Here is a 19,244-nt window from a genome sequence, read left to right on the forward strand (position 1 = left end):
ACCCAGCCAACTATCATGCCTAAGGTGGGACTAGAATTCACAGACTACCTGGCATTTGGCCCAAAGTCATGCAATCTGCTATCATTCCCAAGGGTTACCCAGCCAACTTTCACGCGTAAGGCAGGACTAGAATTCACCATCTCCTAGTTTCTAGGCCAGCACCTTCACCACTGTTCCCAAACTGGCCCTCAACTGCTTCTACTGTCCACATTTGCCTGAAGCTGGCTTGTTGGCAAGGGCACGACAAGGCTGAGTGCCAGGTAGGTAAGATAAATATCTGAGAACCTTGGGCAATAGGGTGGGAAAGTAAGACTCTGTGGGTTCACGTTCTATGTTACAATCCTCTGGAAATCAACCTTGCCTGTTGTAACAAAACCTCCAAGCGTCTTACTCAGCCTTAAAAACTCCCCCCCCCACCGCCCCCCCCCCAAAGATGAGACTAAAATGTTAAATCTTTTAGGCTGCCACTTTTGCCAAGCAATTAAACTGCCGCAAAAGAAACTTTAAACCCCAAAGCCTTCCCAAACCACAGGGGGGAAAAAAATTCCACGCTTTTAAAGCAGGGGCATCCAACCTTGGCAACTTTTTAAAAGACTTTTAACTCCCAGAATTCCCCAGGCAGCCATGTGGATTTAAAGTCCCAATTCTGGGGGTTTTCAATCCACAGGATTTAAAAGCTTAAATCCACACGTCTTAAAAGTTGCCACCCTGCTTTAAGGACTTCCCTTAACCTGCTTCCCTAAAGAAAACAGGAAACCTCATAATCTCAGCCTCCGAGGTGCTTTTTCAAAAAGCAACCGGATTATTATTATTTTTTTCCTTTCGTTGAGGAAGAAGAGATTTCGCTTCTCCTCCAAGAAGCTTCATCAGCTCTGACTGGATGGTAGGGATGGATGGAAGGACCATATTCATGTAGTCCTTAGCACTCTCTCTGAGAGCCGTTGAGGCTGCTGGGGGTAGTTTATCTGTGCCCAGATAACTGCAAAGAAATATGGTCCTTTCATTTCCCCATCACCATCATCCAGTCAGAACTGATGAAGCTTCTTGGATGAGAAGCGAAACATCTTCTTCCTCAAGGGAAAAAAATAAGTCCAATTGCCTTTGGAAAAAGCACCTTTGAAACAAAATGACCTGGATGGCTGAGAATCTCCATAGACACTGACAACCTCAGGTTTTGTAATAGATAGTCCTCAATTTACAATAGTTCATTTAGTGACCGTTGAAAGTTACAACGGCACGGGGGAAAAAATTACTTGCGACCATTTTTCATCCTTACGGGTCAGATGGTGGTCAGATATCTGGCAACCGACTCATATTTATGACGGCTGCAGTGTCCCTGAGTCACGGGATCCCCTTTTGCAAGCCAAGTCAATGGGGAAGCCAGATTCACTTAACGACCTTAACAACTTGCAGTGACTCACTTTAGCCGCTGCTTCAAGCAAAAGGTCCTAAAAGGGAGGCAAGACGCACTTAAGAAGAGCCTCGCTCAGTAACCCAGATCCCACGGGCTAATTCATCATTACGTTAAGATTAACCAAGATGGAAGGGACCTTGTAGGTCATCTAGTCCAACCCCACCCCGCAAACCAAAGAGACCCTAACGCCATTTGAAGGACTTGCGCCCCTTCGGACAAGACGAACCCACCCACCGACCCCGAACCCAAGGCAGGAGCCGCGGGGAAAAAGGCGGCGCAAAAGGGATCGATGCCCGCCTCGGCCCTGGGCGAGGGAGGCGGGCGAAGGATGCTCCGGCCTGCGCGGCGGGAGAGGAAGAGGAGGGGAAAAGCGCTTCACCCTTGCGCGGCGTCCTTGCAGGGGATTGCGCGAGGCGAAGGGGCGGGCGAGGCTCGGCTTCCCAATCACAAAAGCGTAACCCGAGGAGAGCAGCGCCGCCGGCGGCTGGGGGGGAGCCGGATCCGCCCCGTCTCGCAACCCCACCCGCTTCTTCCTGTCCTTGCCGGCCTGACCCGTTTGCCTTCCTCCTTCTCCGTCTCCTTTGCAGGCTGCTTGCTCCCGCGCCGCGCTCTGCTCGCCATCCGCTCCATCCGCCGGCCCCGAGCAAGCAAGCAAGCAAGCAAGCAAGCAAGCCAGTTTAAGAGGTGAGTCCTCGGAGAGCTGGATCGCATCTCTTCCTACACCCCCCTCCCCCCAAAAAGCCTCTTTTTTTCCAAGCAGATCTGGGGTCCCCCCTTACATATATTTAATCAATATTAAAATTCATATGTTTGCAATCGTGGCGAATAGACAGACGGTAGGTAGGTCGGTAGGTAGGAGGGAAGGATGGACGGACGGACGGGCAGACGCCGTAGATAGCTAGCTAGATGATAAGACAGGCAGGCAGGAATGGATAGATAGATAGACAGACAGACACCGTAGATAGATTGATAGATTGGTTGGTAGATGGTAGACAGACAGGAATAGATGAATGAATAGACAGACAGACAGACAGATAGATGGCAGACAGATAGATAGGCCGGCAGGCAGATGATGTACGTTCGCCACTATTGCAAATATATATATTTGTATTTTTCCCATGCTATGCAATGTAGGCTGGAAAGCGATCCGGGTGCAGGTTGGAGGATGGGGAAGGTGGAATTGAGGAGAGGGGCGATGTCATCTCTTTGCTGCTTCTGTTTTTCTCTCCCCCCCCCCAATTCTCTAGGCCCCCGATTTCGGTCAACCCTTCAGGCCTGCGATGGTCTTCTTTTTTTTTTGCACGCATGCATGCATGCAAATTAAAAAAGGATGCGCTCAAGAGGGAAGCGGGGAAGGAAAGAGGATGGATGGAGTGTCTCCTTCTCCCCACCACCACCGCGGTTTTTTTCCCCTTTCTTAAACGCATTTCTAACCTGCTTCCTTTTCCCCAAAGGCGTTATTAGAAGGAGATCGTTTATCCGCTTTCCTTCCCCCTACACCCCACCCCACCCCCACGGCTGGGAATTTTCGCCCGGATTTTGCTTTTCTTCCTTTTGTCTCCCGAATGGGGCGGGTTAAAAAAGAAAGAAAGAAAGAAAGGAAAGAAAAGCGCACGATGGATGGTCCGATCTTTCCCCAGATGCCAGAAGGAGGGGTCTTGTTGCATCATTAATCCCGGGGTTGAAGAGAGAGAGAGAGAGAGAGAGAGAGAGGCTTTGGGGAAGCAGCTGTCAATCAAGCAGGCGGGGGTGGGGGGAGGAGAGAGAAGGACGTGCCTTGGAACACGCGGTCTGTGGAAAGGGGTTTTTTTTTCCCCCTCAAGGAAAAAAAAGGGGGGGGGTTGAAAAAAATGCATGCTCACTTTTTCCGGCCCCGCCCTTGTCGGCAGTGGAATTGCACAGGTGGGGAGGGGGGGGAGATGTGTAAAAAAAGGGAGAGCTCCCCCACCCCTGGAAAAATGAAGGATTTTTTTTTTTCCCCTGATGCGGTTTGATTTTTTTATTGCAAGCCAAGCTGCAGAGTCATTTGGGTGCCAAGAGGATCACGTGACACTCCCCCCCACACACACACAAAATTACGCACTTTATATTTGCTTGCCTGTTTCGAGAGTCTTCCGGTTCACACCCAGGCAGGGGTGAGCCACATCCTGCCAGAGGAGACCTTGCAAGAATTAAGTTTTTTCTTTTTTTTTTTCTTTTTTAAGGAAGAATTAGGCTTTAAAAAGGCTGCAAGATTGGGGGGGGGGGTAGAGTGGCTTAGCAGGGTTTCTGCAGCGTTTGCCGTGTCGTAATCCGTGCAAAGAGTCATGTAGCAAGTTAAGGAGGGTTCACGGGCATGTTAGGACTGTAACTGAGACTGGCAGAATCACAACAGCACTTAAGAGTTATATACCGCTTCACGGTGCTTTTACAGCTCTCTCTAAGCGGTTTACAGAATCAGCCTAACGCCCCCAACAATTTTGGGTCCTCATTTTTACCCACTTCCGAAAGGATGGAAGGCTGAGTCGACCTTGAGCCTGGTGGGATTCGAACTGCCAAATTGCAGGCAGCCGGCAGTCAGCAGAAGTAGCCTGCAGTACTGCACTCGAACCACTGCGCCTCATACACAATCCATACAAAGTGGGCCATCATGAGACCGGACTCAATTTTTATGACCTTTTTTTTGTGTGTGTGCTGTGGTTGGTCAGTGACTATGGTGGTCGCAAAGCAGCAACACGGTCCTTAAGCAAACCCTGGAATCGTTAAGCAAGCCCATTGTTTGCTGTGGTTTTCTTTTTCTTTCCTGGTTTGTGTGGGGAAAATATGGTGTAAATTTCAGTCGCATATCTGCTGCACTATTCTAAATAGGGACTGGGTGTCTAAAAACCAGTCACATAACCAGGAACTGAACATCATAAGTTCGAAACAGGGTCATATGTAGGTTTAGTTGTCATTTTGAATGGTTGCTAGCAGCCAGTCCTAAAACGAGAAGCACCTGTAGTTTCTGGTTCCTACATGTTGGGGCCTGAATGTAAAAATATTGTTTCCCTCTCTTGTTTCAGTTTAGCTTCATTAAAACACAAGGGCCCTGGTGGGAGTAGGATGGCTCAGTTCAGGTAGTCCTTGATTAACAACAGTTTGTTTAGTGACTGAAGTTACAACGGCACTGAAAAAGTGACTGACCGTTTTTCACACACCCCTTGCAGCATCTCTATGCTCAGCTTGGCAACCGACACAGATTTATGACTGTTGCAGCATCCTGGGGTCATGTGATCCCTTTTGGGGACCAGATTCACTTAATTACCGAGTTACTGACTTAAACCACTGCCGTTATTCACTTAACAACTGTGGCCAGAAAGGCTATAAAATAGGACAAAAGTTGTTTAGCAACAGAACATTTGGGCTCAGTTGTGGTCCTAAGTTGAGGATCACCTGAAGCAGCAATCCCTTAATTGGGATAGTTTGAAAATGACAAAAAAATGCATCTCCTTGTGAGGGAGTCTGATCAGAGGTGGTATTCAGCCGGTTCTCACTGGTTCTGTAGAACCAGGAGCGGAAACTTTGAGTAGTTCGGAGAAACAGCAAATCCCACCTCTGACTGGCTCCGCCCCCATCTATTCTCTGCCTCCGATTGAGTCCCAGCTGATTGGCTGGGTCTTCTTTGGTTGCCCTGCCCAGGAGAATGGAGCTGGAAAGCAGGTTAGTGGCATGGGGAGGGAATGGGGATTTTGCAGTATCCTTCCCCTGCCACGTCCACCAAGCCACACCCACAGAACCAGTAGTAAAAAAAAAAAAAATTGAATCCCACCACTGCTCTGGATGGTTCCAGGAAGGTGAGTTTCAGTGTTCCTGCAAATTCAGCTTGATTAGTAGCACTTGTTCATGTGAACCCACAATCTGGGGTCAGTCAACCCCACCCATCCTTTGGCAACGGGGCTTTTCCCCGGGAGCGATTCACATTTAACGCTGAAGAATCCTTCCGGTTGGCCATGAAAAGAGAGCATTGACCTTTGAGTGTGGAACCATAGTTCCAAAGCCACGTGGTCTGGATCCTAGCCATGAAAAACTAAATTATATTATATTACTCATCCATCCGTTGTACTTTGCCCCAGTTAGTGGCATGCCTCAGAACTGGACAGAATTGGGGAGGGTGACACTTTTAAAGCAATGTTTTTCAAACTGTCAAGACGACAAAAGACGAGATCTGCATTGAAGATCCAATTAATCTGATTTATTGCTGATTGTGCTTATGTTATACATGCTAACGGCATGTGTTTGGCGTTAGATAACAGTCAGCAGCATTTGGAGGGTTGGAGTTAGTCCATTTGAGATTCTAGGCTGGCCCCTCTTTTAACTCCGCTCCCCAGGGTTCTGCCACTGCTTCTCTACACAAACACAGAAACTTCAAGAGAGGTGCATTTCAACCAAAATTAAAATCTTGAAGTTGCCAAGTTTGAAAGGAAAAAAAAAAAATTACACCTTCCAACTTCATCCCCCTATGGGACTCCCAGGTCACCGTCAGATCAACTTGAAAGCAAAGAAACCCCCAATCGTTGCTTTCTACTTACTGTGGTTAAACTCATCATTGCTTGGTAGCTATGGGGCCTTGACTTCTCCTCCCCCCCTCCCTTTCCTTTTCCCATTCCTGTTTTGTCTGTTGTTGTAGATTGTAAGCCTTTCGAGGCAGGGACCATGTCAGTTGTCTATTGCGTCTCTGCTGTCGTTGCTGTGAAACAGTAGAAGTTCACTATGGGCACATTCTTTGTTGTTTGTTACGCCGTGGGGTCTTCGGATGACGATAGCAGCGACGATGATAGCAACCGGTGGCCTCCATCTTGGAGTGCTGAAAAAAAGGTAAGTGGGAAAGTTACCCACCTGCCTTCCTTTGCCCTCATTTCTACAAGGACAACACATTTTTGATCAATGGGCGAAAGTCAAACTTCATCCAAAACCATTAAACATCTGCAGATCAGTCAGATCGCTCCCTGTGCAAATACGGGCCGTCCTGTACATTGTTATGGTCATTAAGTGGGTCACCATGTGACCTGTTCTGACCTAGGCTTCCCAAGATCATGAAGCAGACTCCTCGTTCCAGTAAAACCCCTCTTTTTTAGGATAAAGTGAATTCCTCTCCAGCAAAGTCCTGGCAAACAGTCTTTCATGAGATTTCACAGCTACAGACTTTTATCAGGCTTGGAGAGTTGACAGGCCCAATATCTTCCAAACACCACGCTGTAGCAGCAATTACTTGGCAAGAATTCAGGAACAGATCTTCACCCTAATGAATTGAGCTAATTGTCTCCTGAAAACACCACTCCCCTTGTGCTCCTCTTTATTCCCTATGGGAGGGGCCATTCACCATCCACCTGAGCCTTTACTCCCAAGTCGATCCTTGTTTCTTAACTGTTCCCTTCTTCTGGCAGCTCTGCTCATGTGCACACTGGGAACAGGCTCCAGCTGTTCTTCTGCCCCGCTGACCTCTGAAGGCAGCTGAGAACTGTCAGACAGCCCTGGCCCCATCTCTGCCTCTGACACAGAGCACTCGTCAGAGCCTTTCCCAGACTCCAGGACCGGCCCAACCTCCTCACTGTCCGAGTAGGCCACAACATGACCAGCCTCAGATTTACTGTCCACCATCAGTCGTTCACTAGCTATGAGGCAATCATCCCTTCTTCTAACCTCATCTAACTAGTGAGGTTGTTGATGGGGAAGAAAACATTGGAAAGGTGCCATCTTGAGTTTTTGGAAGAATCTAAATCTGACACAAATAGCAGACCTTGGTCTTTAGAAAGGAGGGAATTAAATACACGAGGAAGACAAAAGTTTGCTAAATTAGCATCCGAGCTATTTTTTTTAAAGGATTTCCTTAAGCATTAACAAGTACCCTAGATATAAAAAAGTGGCTGAGGTGAAGAAACTATTAAGAATACTCCATGATGGCATTTAATAAAAAAATCATTGAGGGGTGCATCAGGGTTATGTTTGGCCTTGGGGGAGCCAGGGGAGGGCTAACATAAACCAACTCAAAAACCTAGAACACCGGACAGGAGGGGGCAGAGGACCAGGGGGGGGGGGTTGGGTTGTTTTTTTTGCAAAATGGGTTGGGTATGGGCGTCTTGTCCTTGAGGGAAAAACAACAACCAGAGTACAGAGCTTCACGAAGGACTCAGAGATTACTGAACTGCTTTGCTTCTTGCAAAGTGTTCATCATTGACGTCTGACTTTTGTCCCTTATGGGAGGGGCAATCACCTCCCAGCCTTACTCCCGAGTTGCCCCTTCTGCTTCAGCTGCTCTCACCTTCTAGCAGCTCTGTGCACACGTGCACTGAGAACAGGCTCCCCTAGGTCCTCTGCCTCACTGCTGCCAGGCTCCGAAGGCAGCACCCACTCTCAGACAGTCCTGGACCCCATCCCTGCATCGGATGCAGGATCCTCGTCCAAGTCCTCGCCAGACTCCCTGACTGGTTCCCTTTGTCCTCACTGTCCGATACCTCTGCAGTCCACACCGGCTGCCAGCAAACCACACCAACGCCCATTCATAATATGGCTTCTTTGTTGGGGCCCCAGTAAGAGATCGGCCAGGCGTTATTTCTCTTTTCCTCACTCCGATCCCAGCATGGCTGTTTATGCCCATGTTTTCTCAAAGTTGTTGACTGCTGTGATCTCGTGAAGATTGCCAAAGAAGAGAACAAAGGCCTGCTTTATTCTGCCTTGCTCGCTTTTGCGAAGAGAATGTCTCAGTTCGGGGGCCATCTTTCAAGTCAAACTACATACAGTAAACAAATCCTTTCTGTGTCGCTTGTAAACATCTTACTAGAACTTGTGATGTTGAGCAATGCATGGGGTTGGGGTTGGCTTTTTCAATGGACGTTGCCAGTTCTATGATTTCCATCAATAAATAGCAAGTGTTGGTGGGTATAATGGCGCATGTTGTCCTGAGCATCTTGTTGCAGTACGAATCAAAAATTATACTTGAATGATATTGTTGATGATGATGATAATAGTGATAATGGGTAAGTGATATACCATCCTTTCTCAACTTTGTGATTCCCCAGATAAATTGAATTATGAATTCTATTACCCTTGACTGGGAGAAAAACGTTGATTAAAGCGTTGGCAACGGTGAGACTTGTGGACTTCAACTCCTAGGATTCCAGGATGACTGCAGAATTCTGGGAGTTGAAGTCCACAAGTCTTAAAGTCTCCACATTTGAAGACCCAGGACTATAAAGAGGATAGAATCCACACGGGTGGTGTATATTGGGAATTCCATCTTGGTGGCCCATTGAATTGCTGAAGGTGGCTTCACATGTCTTTCTCTTTTTTTTTACAGAAAGCCATGGCTTCCCTCAAGGACAAACTGATCACCCCAATTACCCAGCCCAGCACCCAACCAAACAACAAGATCACCGTGGTAGGAGTCGGTCAGGTGGGGATGGCCTGTGCTGTCAGTGTCCTGGAAAGGGTACGTATGTCAATTTGAGAGGCTTACGTGCTGGCTATTCTGATCCAGCCTTTGCAAGTAATGATAAGGTTACTTACTTGCAAGTAAAATAAACCCCCTTTTCAAAACAGGGCACAAACAGTCTTTGATTCACGCGGATAAACAAAAACCAAACGTCACGAGTCCCAACAAACCTAGTTCTGGCCAAGGAATCCATATTGCTCGTTGCATACTAGAAAATGAACGGAACCAGTCACTCCCAAACCCCCTACTATTTATTTCCCAACCGTGGAGGGGCTGGTTAGCGTCCACGCCTGCTTTTCCCTGAGAGCCGGCTTATTGTTTTCCGTTGCTCTCCTCTCCTTTGCTCTCTGTGCATATATGCACATCTGGGATGGGCCCCATCTCTTCCTCCTCCTCACTCAGATCAGGCCTCGAAGACTGGCAGGATGGAAAGCCCCAGCTCTCTCTCTGATGCTGTTTCCTTATCAGAGGCTTCCAAAGCTGGCCGAGGCTCCCCCTCCTCCTTGTCTGCTACTTGCTCTGCTGGCAGCCGACAGGCCACAACACTTGTCTTTCATGCAAAAGATCCCCAGACAGCATGTAGAATTCAATACAGTATTTTAAAAAGGCTAGATCCCAGTTAAGTAGTATGTATCCAACTGGTTGCGCAAAATTATGGCGCAGGTACTCCACAACATACAATCACAGTTGGGATCTGAATGTTGGTCGCTAAGTAATATGGTCATTAACGGAGTCATCACATGACCAGATCAGATTTTACAACCATTTTTACTGCAAATCAGATGGTGGTTAAGTGAATCACACAGTCATTAAGCAAATCCAACTTCCTCCATTGATTTTGCTTGTCAGAAACTGGCTGGGAAAGTTACAAATTGCAATCACATTACCAGGAGATGCTGCAACCATTGTAAATGTGAGCTGGTTGCCAAGTCCCCAAATTGTGATCGTGTGACCCTAGAAGTGTTGCCTTTGTTTTAACTTTGAGGATGGCTGATAAGTCGTTCCCCCCCCCCGAGGCTGCGTAATTTCAAACTGTCGCAATTGGTCATAAATTGAGGACTACCTGTAGTTGAGAAATGCAACAAATTGGTCTAGCAAAGAAAAGTGCTTGTGGTCTCCTATTCATTCTAGCTCTATTAGTTTCAGAGTACAGCTCAAAACAAATTAAGATTAAGGCAGCTAATGCATTGAATTTATTAATGATACAAAATGAGTTTTGAAGGCGATCCATTCCTGACTCAGAAGCTTGTATCAAAGCCTGCTTAAGATAGATCAATCACATCCATGATGAGTTGGACCTCTGTTTGATTAATGCCCAAAGTGTGCCAGTGCAGCAATCCTCATGCTTAATTCTTGTTTAATCATGTTTCTTGTCAGGGTAATGATGATTTAATAGCTGAACAGCTGCCGTAGTGCTGTAATGATGATGCAGTGGTAGTAATGAGTCAGCAGGGTTATTTGACTGCTACCACTTTAAGAGGCTGTATTGTAAGAGAGGCCCTGATGGGGCATATCTCTCTCTCCGTGTGTGCTTCCCTGCTGTAGCTGATTGCTGATTGATTGTTTGACCTTTGCCTAGTACGTGTATATATATTGTTGTGTAGAGATAAACCACTATTTATTATTACAAACCTCTGTGTGCTATATTTGCTCCTGGGTTGCCTCACCTAGTCAAACTGTGCACTCTGACATTTCTACCTGATGCCAGGGTCTCTGTGATGAACTTGCTCTCGTTGATGTCCTGGAAGACAAACTGAAGGGAGAAATGCTGGATCTACAACACGGAAGCTTGTTTCTGAAGACACCTAAGATTGTAGCAGACAAGGGTAAGGTTTTCCAAACAAATCTTTGGCCAATAATCACCAGGAAGTCAAGATCAATCCTGTCCTGGTTACTGAGTGGCTTGGTGGTCATCGTTGACCAGAATTTGAGGCAGTGGTGGTATGCTACCGGTTTGGCTCGGTTCAACCGAACCGGTAGTAAAAAAAAAACACTACCGGTTCGATCAGCTGAAAGGATAAAAAAAGCATCAGGAACATGGGTGGGTGGGAGTATCATTCCTAGCTTTCCATTTCTTTGTCCTCTCAGCTGATTGGTGCGTTAAGGGCATGTGCGCATATTAGGGGTACACGCATTTTAGGGGCGTGTGCCACATGCACATTAGGGATGTGCGCGCACGCAATCACCCACCGAACCGTTAGCGACCAAGGTAGGAGCCCACTACTGATTTGAGGTAAATGAGCAGCAACCAGGGGATTGTTGAAGAAGAGAAGGAAGGTTCTTGACCACTTCCATTCCCCACTGCCCTGTTAGAGCTGAAGAAGCTTCTTGGATGAGAAGTGAAACTTCTTCAAAGAAAAATTAGGAAAGTGTCCAGTTTCCTCCTGAAAAAGCAACTTTGGGACAAGAGAAGGAAGGTTCTTGGCCACTGGGTTTCTCTGCTCTTTGCAAAAGTTTGGATAAGAACCAAACGTGATCCACAGAGTAACTTCACCTCTCCTTCCTTTCTCTTCAGATTATTCTGTGACCGCAAATTCAAAGGTGGTGGTTGTAACCGCTGGGGTCCGCCAGCAGGAAGGAGAAAGCCGCCTTGACTTAGTTCAAAGGAACGTCAATGTCTTCAAATTCATTATCCCTCAAGTTGTGAAATACAGCCCAAATTGCATCATTCTAGTGGTGTCAAACCCAGGTAAAGTGTTGGTTTGGGGTCAAAAGCAATTATGTGGGAGGGCTGGTGCTTGAAACCAACTCTCTTATCACTGGTTATTGTATATAAAACTATCCAGCTTAAGAATGGAGCATGTTATAAAACAAATCGGTATTATGTCAGGGTTCCGGAGATTGCCCTAATTTAATCATCAGCGTGGAGCCAAGCTTCAAAAGGATTCAAAAGATTTATTAGGAGCAACATGTCTGCCACTAACCTGTGTGAAGCCAACTCTGAGACACATAATTTACTATCACCTATGACCCTGTTTCCCCCCCCCCCCTGGGTGTGTCATAAATCAGATTTATAACACACAGATTTATAAATCACCAGCTGGGTGTCATCAATCACACTACAATGAAGGATTTTCGAGGGCAGAAGATCCAGTAGCCTAGGCTACAATCTCCACAAGATATGCATGGAATGTGCTTCTGGCCTTCATCTGCCGCACTGCTCCCTCAGGCCTTCCCCCCTTCCTTGTTATGGCACCTCGGAAACAGGCATAGGAATGATTTACAAGTTGACATATTACTTTTAATGCCTTAATGTGGTTTGGTTATGAGCACCATGGTGGCCTAGTGGTGAAGACGCTCGCCTCCCTCGGAAGGTTGAGCGTTCAGTCCTAGGTAGCGACCGATTTTTCTCTCTCTGGGGGCAAAGAAAAAATATCTGCTGCGAACTCCGTGTGGCGTCAGGAAAGGCATCTGGTCAGTAAATGCTCAGCTCCATCCAGTCACCCCAAGAGTATCCTGTATTAAGGGATTGCAGGGCCATAAAAATTAGTATTTTACAGGTGGTTTGGATATGAATGTACATGCAGATGCCGCTACATACTGCATTAAATGTTTATTCAGGTTTATCCCACATTTGCAAATATCCTGGAATCATTTTTTGCAGAACAGAAGACCGATAACGAATAAATAATAGAAAAGTAGGTTTTTGCAGTAACTGGTGTTAAAGATAGCGATGCATATTGCTATAACTACACAATCAGGCAGATATAAGTAGTCCTCTGCTTACGGCCACAATTGGGGCCAGAATTTCCATTGCTAAGCAAGGAAGTTGTTAAGTGACTCGCATGTGAATCTCTTTTGCCGTGGTTGTTAAGTGAATTGTGTGGTCATTAAGCACTTCTGCCGTTGATTTTGCTTGTTGGAAGCTGGCTGGGAAAAGCCTCCAATGGTGATCACATGACCTCACGATGCTGCAGTCATAAATCCTGGTGGGCAAGTGCCCAAATTTTGATCATGTGACCATGGGAAATGTTGTGACAGTCATAAGTGTGAGGACCAGTCCTAAGCCACTTTTTTCAGTGCCATTATAATTTCCAAAGATCATTAAACAAGTTGTTGTAAGTCAGTAACTACTTACATTTGCACATCATTTGAGGTCAAAATTTTGGGTCCGCAAGGGGCACCAAGTCATAAACTGCGGTGTATAAGCACAGTGGCCAGGGTCAAGTTGCATACAGACCTTGCCAGAGAGCTGATCTGCAAGTTTTAATCCCAAGGCTGCCATCATAACCAGATGGCTTGGAGGATCTGTCTTTCAGCCTGTTTGTCTTCCCTTTTCCAGTGGACATCCTGACCTACGTGACATGGAAACTTAGTGGTTTGCCAAAGCACCGTGTCATCGGTAGCGGTTGTAACCTTGATTCTGCTCGGTTCCGCTTTTTGATGGCCGAAAAATTGGGCATCCATCCCTCCAGCTGTCACGGTTGGGTCTTGGGAGAACATGGCGATTCCAGTGGTGAGTAGGCCTGTTTGCAATGCAGGCAGTTGTTGACGCCTTCCATATGTTCTGCACTATATTTCCCACAGTTCTTTGCTCCAGGGATCATTCAGATGCATCAGGCACGTATTACAATATGTGGTGGACGTGTGCAAAAGCAACAACAAAAAAATGTGGACAAAAATACATACATGGTTAGAAAAAAATGTGAAAGTAGCATATAGATTATAAACTAGAAATATTTTTGTTAGGTATAATACCAGAAAAGTATGATCAAGGGAATGAACACATTGAGAATTGCCTGTTTGTTTGTTTTTTCAAATTTGCCATTTTTAAGAAGTATGGGTTTCAATTCCATGCCGGCTGGGGAATTCTGGGAATTGAAGTCCACACAATTTAAAGTTGCCATGTTTGGAAAAAAAAAAATTTCACTGAAACACGTTGCTTAAATGTAGATCCGTCACTTATATTACACAGCACTAAATTCTCTTTAACCCTTTTCAGTACCGATCTGGAGCGGAGTCAACGTAGCAGGAGTTTCTCTCCAGGACTTGAATCCACAAATGGGGACTGATCAAGATCCAGAGGAATGGAAGAAAGTCCATAAACAGGTGGTGGAGAGGTATGGTGCGATTAAGTTATGGAAGCAATAGCTGAAACAAAACAAAAAATGTTTTCTTGGACAGAAAGTATCATATATACTTGTGGATAAGCCCATCTGAGGCTCAAATTTCTAACCTATATATCTTGAAAAATGTGCTAACCTGCGCATAAGGCAATTCTTGAAATGTTTTATAATTTTCACAACTAGCTTATGTGTGCATGTGGCATGTTTTTCGTGGTATTTTGATTAAAAAGTTTGAGGGTCAGTTTGTACGCAGATGGGCTTATTTATCTGGATACACAGGTACTTCTAAAAAATATTACCATATATCAGGGGTCTTCAAACTTGGCAAGTTTAAGACTTGTGGAATTCAGCTCCCAGAATTCCTCCTCCAGTCATGTTACCTCAGGAAGTCTGGGAGTTGAAGTCCACAAGTCTTAAACTGGCCAAGTTTGAAGACCCTTGGCATACATACTCATGGATAAGCCTACAAACATATTTTGGCACCTGAAATTCTCAGTTTCAGGGAGCCTTAGTGCTCTAGAAGCTTGGTTGTTTACTTGCAGACGTTTCATTACCGAAACTAGGTAATATAATCAACGCTAGTAAGAAGTGGACTTTGCTCTCAGGTCTAAGACAATTCAACTGCAGACGACTAATCCTGGCTGTCTCACCCTGGCCAACTCACCCTGGGACAATTGAATGTGAGATAACTCAAGAGAGGGATAAGTGAATTGCAGTGGGCCTTGTCTTGCTATAGGTTTGAACCTTCTCAAATTAAAAATCCTCAAAGCAGGGCTGAGTTGCAATTCTACTTGTCCTTCTCTTGAGTTATCCTGTGTTGAATTGTCACCGCTGGCAAGTTGGCTCCAGTGAGTTGTCCACCTTGAAAAGAAGCCCTATCACAGTCCATCACCTCTGGTCCCTGGCATGCCAGAAGCTGGACCACGCAAACCAGCAAAGCCCCATCTATTGGGTGCAGGCAGTGCACGAAACCACATCCTCTACACCCCTTTGGTCCACAGAAAAACCTCTGTCTGTGGAACTGGTCCCTGGTGCTCAAAAAGTTGGGGTCCACTGGTCTAGTAGCTTCCCTTGTCAATGTTGGTTGGTGTGGTTCTTTGGTTGGGCTGTTTACTCTTACCTTATTTGGCAGTTCCTTGATTGGGGTTATTGTTTGCCCCAGTCCAGTTCCTAGAGCTATGCATCTGATAATAATTCCCAAAAAAAAGTATTCAGAGGCTATAATTGGGAATATTTGGAACCGTAGACCAACACATGTTGGAAAAAACGGGGAAGGACGTAGCAGATGGTCAGTTCCTCCTTTCATGGATTATTTGTTTGAATGCTCCTTACTTGACAATGACGTTGGCTGTTTGTCTGCTCTTGCAAGGGCGATTTCAGATGCGTAACAGTTTTAGAGCTTTTAGTTTCCCGTTGAGCAAGCTGACCCACACTTCCTCTTGTGTGTCCAATAGTGCTTATGAAGTGATCAAACTGAAAGGCTACACCAACTGGGCCATTGGCTTTAGTGTTGCTGATCTTCTAGAAACCATTTTGAAGAACCTTTGTCGAGTCCACCCAGTGTCTACCATGGTGAAGGTAAGGACCGGTGTGAGATGGCAGTGTTTTCCATTTTTTATATACTTCTCTCTCCCCTTTGCTTTAGGTCAGGGGTCTCCAACTTGACGACTTTAAGACTTGTGGACTTCAACTCGCTGGCTGGGGAATTCTGGGAGTTGAAGTCCACAAAGTCGCCATCTTTGCAGACCTGTTTCAGGTGAATATAGAGATAAATGAGTTTTCTAGAGATCAATGGGTTAGGATTGGGGAGTCAGCCTTTAAGATAAACTGGACTAGGAAAATAAAGTCACTCTTTGCCAGTCTGAATGTGCTTCCCACACCTCACTTTTATCTTCCTGAAAACCAGGGATTTATTTGGGTTACCATTCTGGCCCATATTTTTTTATAGGTCATCCTCGACTTACAACCACAATTGAGCCCAAAGTTTCTATTACTAAGCAAGACGGTTCTTCAGTGAATTTTCCTCATTTTAAGACCTTTCTTGTTATAGTTATTAAGCGAATCGCCACAGTTTTAAGTGAGTAGCATGGTTGTTAAGCAAATCTGGCTTCCCCATTGACTTTGCTTGTCAGCAGGCCGCAAAAAGTTATCATCTGACCCCTGGGCACTGCAATTTTCATAAATATGAACCAGTTGCCAAGCATCCATATTTCGATCAGGTGACCATGGGGTGCCACAGTGTTTGTAATTGTGAAAAAGTAAAGTGGCTTTTTAAAAATTCTGTGGTAACTTCAAATGGTCCCTGAATGAATAGTTGTAAGTTGAGGATTGCCTTTTTCCGACAAATCAAACACAATTCAAAAAGAACAGAAACCTTGTAATGCTTTTACAAAATAATTAGCTGTGATAAGCACACGCCTTGCCAAACTGAGCGAGATTTGCCAAAAGATAACAGACAAATAATTTGCAAAATAAGAATCTACAAATACAAACTCAGGATTCTGGAATGTCCATGAAGCTGTAGTTTCAAAACGTCTTTGCCTTCTGCAAAGAAGGTTAGTTTAACAGCTGGCTTTTATCTTCTGGAAGGAAGGGCCATTACCTTGCAGCCTTACTCCCAAGTTGCCCCTGCTGTTGTAACTGTTCTTTCCTCCGAGCAATCCTGCACACACTTGGCACAGGCTCCTCAGGAATCTCCTCATCACTGCTGCCAGCCCCCACAATCTCTGAAGGCAGCAGTCGACTCCCTAATGGTCCTAGCCCCTCATTTGAGTCCTCGCTCTCCTCAACTGTCAGCAACTGCTCCCGGCTAACCACAACACTACCTATATCTGACCATGTTCTTGATTGCAGCTCTTTCTCCTGTCCCTCAAGGTTATTTTTTCTGCCTGATAGAGCAGACTGGCATTAGAATTACAATCACGGTTTATTATACATGATATCTGACTTATAACCGTAATTGAGCCTGGCAATTAGAGTTGTAGGTTACAATGTTAGTGAAGCATGTCACCACATGACTAGACATGTTTATGTGAGCTTTTTTTCCCGGCCATCGTTAAGCAAATGCCATAATTGTTAAGTGAACCCATTGTTAGCGGTGGGCCGGCTTTTGCTAGAAAACCAGAAGTAAGTTGCATTTTCCTGCAAAACTGATGCAAATCAGGATGAACGGACTGCAGGGCATTGCAGACGGTAATGGAAGTGTGAGCCAGTTGCCAAGCATCAACATTGTGGTCATGTCACTGGGGGGGCGGGTGTCTTTTGACCCACATTCAATCATGTGTACACAGCAATTACATGAGTGTAGGAAGAATGGCAGAAGGGACGCAGTGGCTGAGACGCTGAGCTTATTGATCAGAAAGGTTGGCAGTTCGATGGTTCGAATTCCTAGTACCGCGTAACAGAGTGTGCTCCCATTACTTGTCCCAACTTCTGCCAACCTAGCAGTTCAAAAGCACATTAAAAATGCAAGTAGAAAAATAGGGACCACTTTGGTGGGAAGGGAACAGAGTTCCATGCACCTTCAGCACGGAGACGTCTTCGGACAGTGCTGGCTCTTCAGCTTTGAAACAGAAATGAGCCCCGCCCCCCCCTAGAGCCGGAAATGACTAGCATGTATGTGCGAGGGGAACCTTGACCTTTAGGAAGACTGGCAGAGCCGGGGAGTGGAGTTAAAAGAGGGTTCAGCCTAGAATCCCTACATAGTCAACAGTGATTGCACTTCCCAGTAAGGCTGAGGAATGAGGGATTTTCTAATTCTCCCATCTGTGGTTGCAGGGTATGTACGGCATTGAAAACGAAGTGTTCCTAAGCCTTCCTTGTGTGCTGGGATCCGTGGGGTTGACCAGTGTGATCAATCAAAAGCTGAAGGATAATGAGGTGGCTCAACTCCAGAACAGCGCCTCTACGTTGTGGAACGTCCAGAAGGACCTCAAAGACCTGTAGGCACCTAGAGATGCTTTCATTCTCCGTAAACAAGAAGACAGACAGTGTTAAGCCAACAACGTTCATGTTAACTCCGTAGCCGAGCTTCCAGTAAACATCTTGAAAGGGTACCAGCTTTCCTCCACCACAGCTAAGATCCACATTGTCGTAAATGCAGATGTTCCGAACAAATAAAACCAGCTCTTTTGTGTGTGCTCCCAATCTTGTTTCATTTTCATTTTTTTCCCTTCTGTGTCTCTAGTTCGTGTTTTGCTTATTTCAAGCAGTCTTAAGTCCCACCTTAGGCATAAAAGCTGATTACTTTGGGCCAATCACCAGGAGATGTTGAGTTGTAGTCCCGCCTTAGGCATGAAAACCGCATGCATGACTGGGCTAGTCAACACTCTCAACCCAGCCCACCTCACAGGGTTGTTGTGTGGAAAATAGGGGGTGAATTGAGGATTAAGTATGTTCACTATCTTGAGTTATTTCTAAAACTAAAAGTGAATGTGAATCAATCCATTTTCAGAGATGATATGACTGATTCCCGTTAAATTTTTGTTCAGATTAGTAATATCAAGATAATTCGCTTTTTATCTTCGATGTATTATATTGACGAGGAATGCTAACAGAATCTAGAGAGCTTTGTATATGTACCAGTGCACAAAGCTGTGATTTCTTCTAACATAAATTATGGCTGAACGCAATGCATACAGTATGTTCAGTCAGCTTCTCTATTTCATGAAGAATAAACTTCACTGAATTAATATGAAATCATACTTTTCAAGAAATCTGTACAATCCAGCAACCACTCATTAAATATAGGTATTTTCTTGTTTCCCTGAAAATATGACCTACTAAGTCCTAGCTTGATTTTTACATGTGCGCCCAATATAAGCCGTACCCCACAAAATAAGCCCTAATTAATATTCTGCCCACTCTAGAGTGGATGGGTAAAAATTAAGCTAGGGTGGGGATAGTGGGGTAGAGCCGCCCTACTACTTGCCTTTGGACAGTTGTAGCCAGGCCTTGCACACCCCAACACCTGCCTTGCTGGCCCATTCTACAGCAGGCAAGGCTTTCCTGAAGGCCTCTGTAACTGATAACAACGCTCCAGATCAATCTGGAGCTCTTGTTGACTACAGAAGCCTTCAGGAAAGATTTGCCAGCCGCAGAAGTTCCTGAAGGCCCCTGACAGCGAAAAGGAGGCCAGGAGCGACGTGAGCAAGCGAGGTTAATCCCCTGAAAATAAGACCTGGTGCCTTTTTGGGTGGCAAAAAAAATATAAGACAGGGTCTTATATTTGAGGAAACAAGATACTTTTCCAACATAGAAGAAAACAGTTGTGAAGAAAGATTCAGTTACTGCCACATTCGTGACTCATGCAAATAAT

General features: G+C 45.6%; 1 protein-coding gene across 2 annotated transcripts; it reads left to right on the plus strand.

Moving 5' to 3' along the window:
• Positions 1-1,770: 1,770 nt before the first annotated feature.
• On the plus strand, positions 1,771-18,073 carry LDHB (lactate dehydrogenase B). 2 transcript variants are annotated; one of them, XM_026708824.2, is made up of 8 exons: positions 1,771-2,098; positions 8,727-8,858; positions 10,570-10,687; positions 11,377-11,550; positions 13,144-13,317; positions 13,804-13,921; positions 15,382-15,505; positions 17,705-18,073. In XM_026708824.2, the coding sequence occupies exons 2-8, from the start codon at positions 8,733-8,735 to the stop codon at positions 17,870-17,872; spliced, it is 1,002 nt and encodes a 333-aa protein (XP_026564609.1). In that variant the 5' UTR covers positions 1,771-2,098; positions 8,727-8,732; the 3' UTR covers positions 17,873-18,073. The 2 variants fall into 2 exon arrangements, with proteins under 2 accessions (XP_026564609.1, XP_087791385.1); XM_087935259.1 differs by lacking the exon at positions 1,771-2,098 and adding an exon at positions 6,063-6,247.
• The last annotated feature ends 1,171 nt before the right edge of the window (positions 18,074-19,244 follow it).

The sequence above is a fragment of the Pseudonaja textilis genome, chromosome 5 (genome assembly GCF_049901715.1).
Source record: "Pseudonaja textilis isolate UNSWEBS1 chromosome 5, rPseTex1.2, whole genome shotgun sequence".
Classification (NCBI taxonomy): Eukaryota; Metazoa; Chordata; class Lepidosauria; order Squamata; family Elapidae; genus Pseudonaja; species Pseudonaja textilis.